This window comes from Galleria mellonella, unplaced genomic scaffold (assembly GCF_026898425.1).
Source record: "Galleria mellonella isolate WM207_F2 unplaced genomic scaffold, CSIRO_AGI_GalMel_v1 utg1267, whole genome shotgun sequence".
NCBI classification, from domain to species: Eukaryota; Metazoa; Arthropoda; class Insecta; order Lepidoptera; family Pyralidae; genus Galleria; species Galleria mellonella.
In genome coordinates, this window is record NW_026441987.1 from 2,206,195 (window position 1) to 2,220,232 (window position 14,038).

The window sequence follows — 14,038 nt, forward strand, 5'->3', positions numbered from 1 at the left end:
GATTAAATACAACAAGACTAATGCAAAAGCTAGACTGAATAGTGCCCTTCTTGGATTTTCGGGTAACATTACGCCAATTTACATTGTGGAACATCTGTCGCCTGCCAACAAGGCGTTACATGCCGCAGCTCGGATTAAAGCAAAAGAAAATTCTTACAAATATGTTTGGGTGCGTAATGGCAAAATATTTGTAAGAAAAAACGAAGAATCTGGTTACATGCTGGTCAAAGATATGGACTGTGTGGCTAAAATCGTATAATGAATTTCAGTTTCCTGTGGTTCTTTATGTCAAGTAGTGGTTTTAATTATATTTACATTCATTAATTTAAAAGTGTATTATCAAAATTGCCGAGGTTTACGCACAAAAACTCAAGTATTTTATCGAAACATTTTAATTAATAATTACGATGTCGTAGTTTTAACTGAAACTTGGTTAAATGGTTCTGTAATGAGTGGTGAACTGTTTTGATGACAGGTATGTGGTTTATAGAAGAGATAGAGAATCTTCAGGTTATCGCCATAATAAGGAGGGCGGCGGTGTACTTATAGCTGTTTTAAAGTCTATTAAATCAAAACGAATTTTTAAATGGGAAAGTAAATCCGAGGATTTGTGGGTTATTTTGGATGTTCGTATCTCGCGTTGTTCTCATCAATTAGCTATTTGCTCTGTCTATTTTCCACCGCCTGTTTGCAAATCAGAGCTAGATAATTTTATAGACAATTGTAATGCTATATTTGAGGAAACTGATGCATATGTATGTATTATAGGTGACTTTAATCAGGGAGGTATAGATTGGTCACTGGTGCGAAATTCAGCGCACGATGGCAATTTGACCGCAATCAATCAAATACTTATTGATTTTATATATTGTAATAAACTAAATCAATTTAATCTGGTACACAATGCTAGTAGCCGAATTTTAGACCTCGTTTTGAGCAATGTATCTGTTTGCGAGGTTGGGGAATCTGTTGGTGCATTGAGTAAAATTGATCAACTCCACCCACCATTGGACATCATTATTTCCCTACATGAACAAACTAATCTCCCATACAATTATTCACAAACCAAATATAACTTCTACAATGCTAATTACGAAGAAATAAAAGGAACATTGCGAGATGTGAACTGGAGGGAGTTATTCAATGGACTTCGGGGCGTGGATGATATGGTTGAGTTACTCTATCAAATTTTAAATTCCTGTATACGAAAATTTGTACCACTTCAAAAATTAAAACACAAAAAATTTCCACCGTGGTTTAATCGCACGTTGATAAGATATTTAAGGGAAAAGAATAAACTAAGGTTAAGATACAAAAAATATGGAAATCCAATGGACAAACTGGAATTGGAGTTGATTAGTACTCGCTGTAAAAATATTTCAAAAGAGTTACATAATAATTAGTTAAAGCGGATTGAAAAAGAAATTAAAGTGAATCCTAAGATATTTTGGTCATATGTAAAAACGAAGCGGGGTGGTTCTAGCACTTACCCCACTTCTATGACTAATGGCAGCACTACTACATCGGACCAAACCGAGATTTGTGAAATGTTTGCGAAATATTTTTTTTCTTCATTCAACATTGATGATAGCCATACCAATTATCATTCCGATTTTATTGACTTTTTGGAAAATAATAGCCAGTGTTTATTCGCCCCAGTAATTAAATACGATGCATTGTTAAATCGACTAAAGACAATAGATAAGAACAAGGGAGCAGGACCCGATGGGATCTCTCCGATATTTATATCAGCATGTGCTTTAGAATTAGTTTTGCCGCTTTTTATTATTTTTAATACTTCTCTTAAAACTGGAGTTTTCCCATCAGCTTGGAAAGTTGCAAAGGTTGTCCCTATTCATAAGTCTGATTCTGACAGTTTCATAGATAATTATAGACCAATCTCAATGCTTTCAGCTTTTCCTAAAATTTTTGAGTCTTTAATTTGTCCCCATATTCAATATCATTTTCGTCTTTATCTGTCGGACTGTCAGCACGGATTTGTAAGTGCAAGATCCACGTGTACTAATCTCAGTACATTTACTGAATCAGTCGTGAATGCAATTGACGCTGGTAAGCAATACGACGTTATTTACACCGATTTCTGCAAGGCTTTTGATAGAGTTCCACATAGAATATTACTATATAAGCTTTCTGCGTATGGTGTAACGGGTGCTTTGCTCTCCTGGCTAAGGTCTTATTTATCCAATCGTTCGTTTTATGTAGTTTTGAATGGATACCGTTCTTCTTTCCACTCGGTGGTCTCAGGTATTCCCCAAGGATCTCATTTGGGGCCGATCCTTTTTAATATATTTATTAACGACATCATAAACTGTTTCCAGTTTTCTGAGTTATACATATTCGCAGACGACTTGAAGTTTGCTAGGTTGATTACAACTATTGAGGACGCATTAAAGCTTCAAGACGACTTAAGTAGACTACATAAATGGTGTCTCCAAAATGGCATGAATTTAAACACTAAAAAGTGTTTTAATATGAAATTCTCTAGAAAATTGCACATTATTGATTACAGCTACCATATTCAAAATGAAATAATTGAATCTAGGAACACCATAAAAGACTTAGGAGTGACCTTTGATACAAAATTAACTTTCGTGCCTCATATAGATAATGTAGTTAAAAAAGCTAGCATGATGTTAGGATTTATTATAAGAAACACTAAAGATTTTCGTAATAGTCGAACCAAAATTATTTTATATAATAGTCTTGTCCGCAGTATACTGGAGTACTGTAGTGTAGTCTGGCGTCCACATTATTGTACACATGTTTTACGTATTGAACGTATTCAAAAGAGATTTTTGTGGCACCTCTCGTATCTAAATAATAAAGGAATAAAAAACTCCTCTTACATTGACAAGCTGAAGCATTTTCATATCATCTCATTAGAAAAACGCAGAGATTTCATTGACATTTCTTTTGGTTTTAAAATACTGACGCATATAATAGATTGTCCACAAATGCTTCAATTGTTTAACTTTCGTGTTCCCTCTAGAATACCTCGGAAACAGATAACACCTTTATGTCCTCCGTTAAGAAGAACAGTGTTAGGAGCCAACTCGCCTGTACCCAGATTGTGTAGGATTCTGAATGCTCACAGCGATCAAATTGACATCAATTTTGGACCCACCAACAGCAGATATAGCTTATTGCGGAAAATCTTAGACATAAGTTCATAATTACTTATTATTCAGATAATTTTATTGTTATTGTTAATGATTTATTAAATATTATAATAGTGCATGTGGTGTTCGCGTATAAAAGATTTTTACATTAGGCAAAATTATTTTTTGTGTTATTAAGTTGCATGTAAAATGTAAAAGTTGTATGTGAACCTTATTAAATAAATAAAATAAAAATAAATAACCCATTTAATACAGAAACTGGTATGGCAGGAGAAGATTGGCTCAGCGGGTTTTTAAAACGACACCCTGATCTAGCATATAGACGCCCAGAACCAACATCAGCTGCAAGAGCGATGGCTTTTAACAGAGTGGCAGTTGATAATTTTTTTACATTGTTGGAAAATGTAATAGATAAACATAAACTGACGCCTGAAAGGATCTACAATGTAGACGAAACGGGGATCAGCACTGTTCCAAAAAGTCAATCTAAGATATTGTCAACGAAGGGCCAGAAGCAAGTCGGCTGCCTCTCATCAGCAGAGAGAGGTCAGTTGGTCACTGCTGAAATTTGTTTTAATGCCGTTGGCACCTATGTCCCGCCAATGTTAATATACGCTCGGAAGCGGATGAAAGAAGAACTTCTGGATGATGCTCCGTCAGGGTTTTGGGGTACATGCAGTGACAATGGTTGGATTACAACAAAAATATTTTTTGATTGGTTTAAATCATTTGTGCAGTTTGCACAACCAACAAAAGAAAAGCCTGTATTGCTTCTGTTAGATGGTCACTCTTCACATACCAAAAATATTGACCTGATAGATTATGCAAGAGAAAATAATGTGATTTTACTATGTACACCACCACACTGCACTCACAAATTGCAGCCTTTAGATGTGTCTTTCATGAGACCTTTAAGCACGTACTACAGTGCAGAAGTGAAAAAATGGCTCAGAGATCACCCTGGTCGCGTGGTTACACCATATCAAGTGGCAAAACTTTTTGGACAAGCTTACTTAAAAGCAGCCACAATGTTAACAGCCATAAATGGATTTCGGAAATGTGGTGTATGGCCGCTAGATAAAAATGTATTTACGGATGCTGATTTCATAGCTGCAGAGACGACTAACACAGAAAATCTAGCAAGAGAAGAGCTAAATGTGGAAAATGCTCCATCAACTCAAACATCCGAACCTGCAATCACTGAAGAAAATCTATCGCGGCCATCCCCTTCAGTTCACCTTGACCAAATTTCGTCTGCAACCCAGAAAAATAATGTACCTTCTTCTGCTATTTGTTCTCAGGCTGAAAATGGTCGTGGTTTGTCAGAAAAAACAGAAAACATTATTTCTAATCCAAACTTACAAATTGATAAAAGGAGTGTTCCAGAGCCTCTGATATCCTTAGAAAATGCTGTCCATCCAGTTTTATCTACTGAAAAAGAAGATATTGTTGAACCAGCCACATCTTTTTCGAATAACAATGATGCCCAGGTCTCGTTCAATTCTCAAATTGACATTTCTATGACTACCACGTCTTCTGTTGCAGATGATATTTTCAATAGATATTCTCCCGAGATTATTAATACTAGAAAGAACCCTGAACAAACATTGGCCGAGCAACCTTCGACGTCAACATTTCGAGCTAAAGACAAAACTCCCGAAAGGCAAATAAAAAGAGACACTTCTTTTCTGGTAAGTCCTGAAAATATTATGGCCATACCTAAAGAAGTTAGGACTCAGGAGACAAAGACTAGGAAACGAGGGAAGACTGCAGTAGGGTAGGGCGGGGCTAAAAGGTCCGCGGGTAAAAAGGTCCACCATGCCTATCTCCGAAACTAAGTGCACGTTAGACAACGGAGTGACCGGTGCGTGAAGGGGACGAGGGACGGGTGCGCATGCCGCCCCGCGCAGTGCATTTTCTAGAGCCGGCAAGAGTGTACGCGCAAGTGGTGCGAAAATTACACGTAAGTAATGTTTTAGATTTTACTTAGTTTTAGTCTCATTGTTCGATTTTTAAACTTACGAAACATAATTTCTCTGTATAAATGTTTAGTGGTATTAAGTTTCACGTAGTGCCATTGTTTTTTTGTTTGCATCACCTTGTTTTTCTACATAACCTAAAACAACAGTCCACCTACCATTGGGGCACAAAGGACCGCGGTGGACCTTTAAGCCCCACGAATTATTTTGATTCTATGTATTAATTTCTATTTTATTTTCAGAATGCGGAATTATAAAAAAACCACTGAGCGTGGTACGAAGTCCGTTGAGCTGATGAAGCGAGCGGCTGATTTAGTCGCAAATGAAGATAAATCAATAAGGCAAGTTTGTCGTGACTATGAGATTAGCAGAACTTCATTGAAGAGATTCATGGCGCGGTTAAAGGAAAATCCGGAGTCGCCAAAATTTGGCTACGGCACTCCCAGATTAGTGTTTAACCAAGAACAAGAAACTTCTCTCTGCGAGTATTTACTGACACTTGCACAAATCTTTCACGGTATAGGCCCTAAAGATGTTCGTCGCTTGGCTTATGAATGCGCTGTAAAATATAATTTGAAGATTCCTGAGGTATGGCACACAAATAAGATGGCTGGAAAGGACTGGCTGACGGGATTCTTGTCAAGGAATGACCGTCTCTCTATCAGGAAGCCAGAGGCTACTAGTTTGAGCAGGGCCACCTCTTTCAATCGAACGAACGTTTGTGAATATTTTGATAAATTGGCACACGTGATGGATCGTCACAAATTCAGAGGTTCGTCTATATGGAATGCTGATGAGACTGGTGTCTCGACTGTAAATAAACCTTCAAAAATAATTGCAGCCAAAGGGAAAAGAAACGTCGGGTCTGTCACATCTGCTGAAAGAGGAACTAATGTAACATTGTTGGTAGCTGTTTCGGCAACTGGATCTTCGATACCTCCAATGTTCGTATTTCCAAGAAAGAAATACCAAGATCATTTCGTGCGAGATGGGCCAGCAGAATGTATTGGTGCAGGAAATGCAAGCGGCTGGATGACTGATACGGAATTCTTGCTTTTTATGAAACATTTCATCACTTATGTGAAGCCAACTAAAGAGTCGCCAGTTTTGCTTTTACTAGACAATCACAGTTCGCACTTGTCAGTGGAAGTGTTGGATCTAGCGAAAAATAATGGAGTAGTGATGCTGTCGTATCCTCCTCATTGTTCCCATAAGCTGCAGCCCTTAGACGTGTCTGTTTTCGGGCCGTTTAAAAGGTATTTATCGTCAGCACAAGATTCATGGATGCGTGGCCACCCAGGAAAAACAATGAGCATTTACGATATCCCAGGCATCGTCCGAACAGCTTTACCTTTGGCACTGACTCCCAACAACATCTCGAAAGGGTTTCAAAAAGCTGGGGTTTACCCGTTCAACCGGGAAGTGTTTGATGAGTCGGACTTCGCTCCAAGTTTTGTGACAGACCGACCAAATCCGAACAATCCAACAACGTCTTCTGTACCTAATGAGTCACAGCCGCCTATGTCTACAGAGCCCCAGTTGCCTATTTCTCCAGGTTCACCAAGTTTGTTAATTTCTTCGCAGCCCGAAGTTGTAGCAGTTGTTTCAGCAAGTATATCTCCTGTATCTCCTTCTCAGTTGTCTACAGTAGGGCCTCAGTTGCCTACCGTCTCAGTTTTGCTGTCCTCAAGTGACCTAATGTTGTCTTCTACAGCTGCTGTTGAAAAAGATTGTCTGCCATTAAGGTCCTGTACAGTTCCATCTTCAAACATTGAGCCTCAACCATCTACGTCAGCTTCATCCTTGTTTGCTCAGCCATCAATATTTTCTCCGGAATCCATCAGGCCTTTCCCTCAGGCAGGACCGCGTAATGTTACCAGCAGGAAACGACGAAAGGCAGCTATATTAACAGACACACCTGAAAAGGAAGCGTTGTCTTTGGAACAAGAAAATAAAAAGAAGAAGAAAATGGTCTCTCGTAAAAAAGCTGTCTCGAAGAAAAATAAACAAGTGAAAAAAAGATTTTACAAGAAAAAGATACAAATAAAAATAAACAAGTGAAAAGAAAGATTATACAAGAAAAAGATACGAGTTCGAGTTCTGAAGAAGAAGAATGTCTTTGTCTGGAATGCTGCGAGTCATTTGCTGACAGTGTTGCAGGAGAAGGCTGGATTCAATGTAATACCTGTAAAGGTTGGGCCCACGATAAGTGTGCCAAACATCACTCATCATCTCTTGCATACGAATGTAAGAATTGTCAGTCTGATGAAGATTAGTTATTAGTTTTTTGTTGAAAATACTTATTTTTTTAAATTGTTTAAGTTGCTAAAGATGTTACCGATTTCTTTTATGAATATGTACGATTTTGAGATACTACAATTGTTTTAAGATGTTACCTTTATCAAGATCAAAAAGACCAAAGACCTAAAGATTTGTTATTAAGACTGATTATAACTGTGCCTTATAATTATATAACTTAGTTACCAGTGCAAAATAGGTCGCAACATATCTGTCGATTAAAATATAATAAATATAAAGATTATTTATTTTTATTTATTTCCTACATTTGACCACAAAATATGATTTAGTTGTCGTGGTTCTTTTTACCCCAAGACTGGTCCTTTTTACCCCACCTGCGGGGTAAAAAGGACCATTTGACATTACATTTTGTATCGCCCATATTGGGCGCATTGGTAAATTCTGGCCGTATTCACCTATGGCAACTTATAGATGAAGGATTAAACTTTCTATTATTATTAAAGTCTTTCCCAGGAACCTTAAACGTACGTAGTTATGACACAATATACGCAAAATGGACCTTTTAGCCCCGCCCTACCCTACTAACTGAATCACCTTACAAAAACGAACTCATGAAACATATAAGTATTAACCCTTAAATACATAATGATGTATATATACATCAGTGTTTTCTTCCTCACATAATTTCTAAACGGTAACTCAAACGCAGTATTTTTTACTTTTAATAGGTGCTAAAAATATCTATCTTAGTTTTTGAACGCAAGCTTTCATGATATGTCAAATAACTTTTTGAATTTTCGTAATTTGACAGCTTGGCGCCACGCTTTCAAATACACTCCTTGGCGGTAAATTTGTAATTTCATTTTAGGGGATACTAAATAGTATTATTACGTGCTAAAATTGCTTTACGAGAGGATAAAGGTAAGCAGAACACATTACATTATTTTTTTTAGAATACAATAACAGTTTTTAGTAAATTTCAGCAATATAGTTGTGATGTATAAATACATCAGTATGCAAAATCGGGTGAAAATAGTTTTACTGTAGGTATAATATATTATTTTATTTTTGGCTTATTTGTTATAGATACGTAATTTATTCATACGAATTTTATAATTATTTTACAGAATGTCCCGTAAAGTCGCAGATAGAGATATAGAACAACTTCTGGCGGCATTAGAAGATGGAAATATTTCTGAGGATGGCTTGGAAGATGAAAGTGACGATGAAGAATCTTTTGTCAGTAATGCAAGAGAACTAATCCAAGAGTTGAAAGATGAGGATGCAGAGGACCATGAAGCTGCCCCCAGTGATCAATCACTAATTCAAGATTTTCCTGGATCCATGCAAGAAGATCATGAACATCATGTGGAGTTTGATAAAAGGAAACTCCTTTGGAAAAAAGACAGTTTGTTGTATGACGAATCGAAAATAATTCACCAACCAAGCACAACAGGCCCTGCTATTACTGAACTAGATACACCATATAAATGTTTTTTGCACTACTTCACACCTGACTTTCTTCAAAAAATTGTTGATGAAACCAACTTATATGCAGTACAAAAAAACCCGTCAATATCTTTCACTACTACTGTTGGGGAGTTAAAAAAATTCATAGGAATTCTTTTGTTTATGTCAGTGGAGCATTTCCCTAGTGCACGCTCATACTGGCATTCCAAGTTTGGGTACGATCCTGTAAAGAGCGTAATGCCGGTGAATCGGTTTGAGATGATTAGGAGCTACTTACATTTCAACGATAATAATAAACATCTTCCGCGAGACCATTCCGATCACGATCGCCTTCATAAGATTCGGCCTGTGATAGAACAGCTAAATACGACATTTTCATCAGTTGCAATAGACCAACGGCTTTCGATAGATGAGCAGATGTGTTCAACTAAAATTGCACATTTCCTAAAGCAATATTTACCAAATAAGCCTCACAAGTGGGGTTATAAGCTTTTTGTTCTCTGTAATCTTATGGGATATGCTTACAGATTTGAGGTCTATTCTGGACAAGAAGAAAAAAAGAAAAACCAGCCGATGAACCTGATCTCGGAATAACAAACAACGTCGTTATACGTTTGGCGAGAGTTATACCAAGGATGAACAATCATATTGTATTCTTCGATAATTTTTACACATCCCTGCCATTGGTAAATTATTTGAATAAACAGGGTATACAATGTGTCGGAACTATTCAGCAAAACAGGCTACCGAATTGTCGACTCCCTGACAAAAAGGAACTTATGAAAACATCTATTCCAAGAGGTACATATGAGGAACGCGTTTCCCATTCAGATGGAGTAGACTTTTCGGCCACTGCGTGGAAAGATAATAAAGTCGTCACTCTTTTATCGACTTACGTTGGCGCCGAGCCTGTTGGAAAAGTATCAAGATACGATAAGAAGGCTAAACAAAAAATTGAGATCCCTTGTCCCAAAATTGTGCAAGAGTACAATATGCATATGGGCGGAGTCGATCTAATGGATAGCTTTTTAGGACGCTATCGGATTCGAATAAAGAGTCGAAAATGGTACTTACGCTTGTTTTATCATCTACTGGACCTCACTACAATCAACTCATGGGTGCTTATGAAAAAAAATCTAATTGCTAAAGGTGTCTCAAAAAAGCAACTGCCTAATCTTGGGGAGTTTCGTAATTGTTTGGCTGACGCACTGTGTAACATAGGTATGTCTGGTGGTAGTAAAAGAGGGCGCCCTAGTGCTTCCTCTCTAGAATGCGAGCTTCTAATAAAAAAGCAAAAGGGTCCGCAACATCCGCTCCCGTCAAAAGATGTGCGCGTAGATGGATTCGAACATTGGCCTGTATTTGCCAATCGATTACGGTGCAAAATGCCCAATTGTAAGGGCACCACGCAATGGTCGTGTACCAAATGTAATGTACCGTTGTGTCTAAATCAGAGAAATAACTGTTTCAAAGATTTTCATTCACTGCACTAAGCCTAATTCGAAAACTCGTTTCATATAATATTACTTCGGGTACATTATTAATAGTAACTGTAATGCATACTGATGTAGATCTACATCAGTAAGTTTTTTGAATAAAAATATATTATTGAGAAAAAAATATTTTTTTCTTTATTTTTCTCTCAATCTATGTTTAATTATCTATCTGTTACAATTTATTGTATTTAAAAAGGAAAAATCATGCATTTAAGGGTTAAAGAAGGTAAAAATAAGAAAAAGACTGATAATCAAGTGACTGAAAAAGGTAAAAAACAAATAAGGAAACCTGGAAATAAGACTGCAAAGAAGATTAAAAAGACAACAGACAAGGAAAATCTGCAGAAAAAGCGTCAAACCAAAAGGTGCAAAAATGAAACAGAATCGGAAGATAGTTCATCCCAAGTAGAGGATGACTGTGCTTGCATCTATTGTGGGTACTTATACTCAGATTCAACGAAAGGTTGGGTCATCTGCGGCGCATGCCACGGTTGGGCGCATAATTCATGTGCCGGAGTAGATGAGGAAGACGAAGAGGCACACATTTGTGAACGCTGTCTACCCGATTAAAAAGCGTACTCGTTTTGCCCCACAGCGTTTCCCATCTAACCCCAGTTATGGGGCAAAACGGGAAATTTGCTGAGTTTATTTTTTCATTATTTGCCATTATTGCATTTATCATATAAGAGAGAAATGTATAATGGTTATCTCTTTTGTTAAAGAATGTTATTAAAGAGTTTAATTTTCATTGTATAACGAGTTTTGTCTTAGCTATCTCATCTTGCCCCAGTCTCCCCTACTTACAGAATCCGAAGAAATATCGTGAAAATGTAAATCGATCTAACGATACATTTACTGTGCCAAAGAAAACGATTAGAAATTATAGAAATCTAAGAAAGAGTTATTCAAGATGATGACTCTAAAGAAAACATGGAATAAACAGTGGAAGAGAACTTAGATTCACCATCACTAAAGAAAGATTTAACATTACAGGAAGAATTACAATCACTGATCTAGCAAGAAACCACGTGTTATATAGTGATGAAATTAAAATAAAGGGAAAAATCTATATAGTATATTATATTTTATTTAACTTTAGATTGAGAGTAACAGAAAAAGGTAACCTAGCAACGCGTGAGCTCCACAGACTAACATAACACATAAAACCTACTTCAACATATAGCATACATACTAAAAAAAAAAAAAAATTTTTTGATAAAGTATAGTAGAATCCGTTTATGACTTTGCCTATATTGACCAACTATTACTAAATTATTGTGACGTATGTAATTACACTACGAAGTTTGGATTTCATATTAAATTCTTTATAAAAAAAGTCGGATATAATGACTTCCCTTACAGTGACATGTCGCTTATTATGACCCATTTTTAACAAATTATGTCCGAATATATGTAATGACCAACATGATTCCCGACGACATTCAGCAAGTGGTCGTTTTTGTTTCGAGTCTCAGTAATTGACGCTTAAAGGTCACGCATTTTCGTTTATCGTTTGTGTTTTTCATTGTACATACTGTGAAAAAAGTCATCTCATCGCCGTAAACCATTTACGATTGAGGAGAAATGTGCAATAATATGCAGATTAGAAAATGGAGAATCAAACTCGTTTCTCGCTAAGGAACTTGGCGTGGGTCTTTCGACGATCTCAATGATTTTTAATAACAAGAACCGCATTAAGCAAACGTTCAATTCAAATGTTTTGAAACTGAAGAGGCTTCGAAAATCGCGACAAGAAAATGTTGATCAAGCAATTAAGTCAGTGGTTTAAAATCATGAGAAACAAAGGAATACCTGTCAGCGGCCCTATGCTACAGGAGAAGGCTGTCAAGATATTGTGAATATTATTAAGATATTTGTGTAAGGCTATTTAAATAACGATCTAACAGCATCCAGTCAAGACAAGCTGGAAAGAAAGTGCACATACCTTCTTAAATGTAATCACTTCATCATCGTTGTCAGAAGTAGGGATACGCAAAATTTCCACCGCTTAACGGTGTCCGTACATTAACCAAATTATTACAAAATGTTTTAATAACATTTCAATACAAGTATTTAATTATAGGATAATGGTGAATTGTATCACACAATACGCAAACAGCGGTTATAATAACATTCATTGGTTGAATATTAATATGACACACACTACCATATCCAATCAAACAGCACCTCAGAATACAAAAAAGTAACAATTAATGATTTGTGACAAAGATTACAATTCAAGATATTGGTGGATTATGTTACGAAACACAGACGCCATCGTTACATTTGACAATACGACAAACAGCGCCATATCCGATTAAGACCATAAATAGATTGTTGTTTTTTATAGGATAATGGTGAATCGTATCGCACAATACGCAAACAACGGTTATAATAACATTCATTGGTTGAATATTAATGTGACACACACTACCAAATCCAATCAGACAACAACTTAGAATTCAAGAAGTATCAATTAACGATTTGTGACAAAGATTACAATTCAAGATATTGGTGGGTTATATTATGAAACACAGAAACATATAATCCAGCTAGAAGGAACATTCTTCAAATAAACTTTAGTACGACAAACAGCGCCATATACGATTAAGACCATGATAAACTATTAATTTTAATTATAAGATATCGGTAGATCGTATCACACAATACGCAAATAACGGTTATAATAACATTCATTGGTTGAAAATTAATGTGACACGCACTACTATATCCAATCAGACAATACCTTAGAATTCAAGAACAAACAACGATTTGTGACAAAGATTCCAATTCAAGATATTAATGGATTATATTACCAAACACATATGCCATCATTACATATGACAGTATAACAAACAGCTCTATACGTATACAATTGGGCCCATATATAGATTTGTTTATTTTTTTTATAGGATATTGGTAGATCATATCACACAATACGCAAACAACGGTTATAATAACATTCATTGATTGAATATTAATGTGACACACACTACCATATCCAATCAAACAACAACTAAGAATTCAAGAACAAACAACGATTTGTGACAAAGACTCCAATTTAAGATATTGATGGATTATACTCATACCTAAGAAGGACGCAACCATTACATTCGACAGTACAATATACAGCGCCATAGACATTCATGACTATAAATTGATTTGTTAATTCTTATTATAGGATAACAGTGAATTTTATCAGATAATACGCAAACAGCGGTTATAATAACATTCATTGGTTGAATATTAATGACACACATTACCATATCCAATCAGACAGCACTTCAGAATTCAAAAAAGTAACAATTAATGATTTGTGACAAAGATGCCAATTTAAGATTCTAGTGGATTATGTTACGAAACACTGACACCATCGTTACATTTGACAATACGACAAACAGCGCCATATCCTATTAAGACCATAAATAGATTGTTAATTTTTTTTTATAGGATATTGGTAGATCGTTTCACACAATACGCAAACAACGGTTATAATAACATTCATTGGTTGAATATTAATGTGACACACACTACCATATCCAATCAGACAACACCTGAGAATTCAAGAACAAACAACGATTTGTGACAAAGATTCCAATTCAAGATATTGATGGATTATATTACCAAAAAGACGCCAACACTACATTTGACAGTATAAAAAACAGCACTATACATATACAATTGGGCCCATATA

The 14,038-nt window shown here is 36.1% G+C and overlaps 3 protein-coding genes across 3 annotated transcripts; all 3 read left to right on the forward strand.

Annotated features, from left to right (window-relative positions):
* The first annotated feature begins 4,922 nt into the window (after window positions 1–4,922).
* On the forward strand, window positions 4,923–7,663 carry LOC128202000 (uncharacterized). The gene is made up of 2 exons (XM_052900741.1): window positions 4,923–5,103; window positions 5,362–7,663. Exon 2 carries the CDS (start codon window positions 5,363–5,365, stop codon window positions 7,178–7,180), a length of 1,818 nt encoding a protein of 605 aa, XP_052756701.1. The 5' UTR covers window positions 4,923–5,103; window position 5,362; the 3' UTR covers window positions 7,181–7,663.
* An 843-nt stretch (window positions 7,664–8,506) lies between these two features.
* Window positions 8,507–9,442, forward strand: LOC128201966 (piggyBac transposable element-derived protein 2-like). Its single transcript, XM_052900554.1, has one exon. It carries the CDS (start codon window positions 8,507–8,509, stop codon window positions 9,440–9,442), a length of 936 nt encoding a protein of 311 aa, XP_052756514.1.
* A 41-nt stretch (window positions 9,443–9,483) lies between these two features.
* On the forward strand, window positions 9,484–10,914 carry LOC128201967 (piggyBac transposable element-derived protein 4-like). The gene is made up of 2 exons (XM_052900560.1): window positions 9,484–10,069; window positions 10,568–10,914. Exons 1-2 carry the CDS (start codon window positions 9,484–9,486, stop codon window positions 10,912–10,914), a joined length of 933 nt encoding a protein of 310 aa, XP_052756520.1.
* Window positions 10,915–14,038: the final 3,124 nt, after the last annotated feature.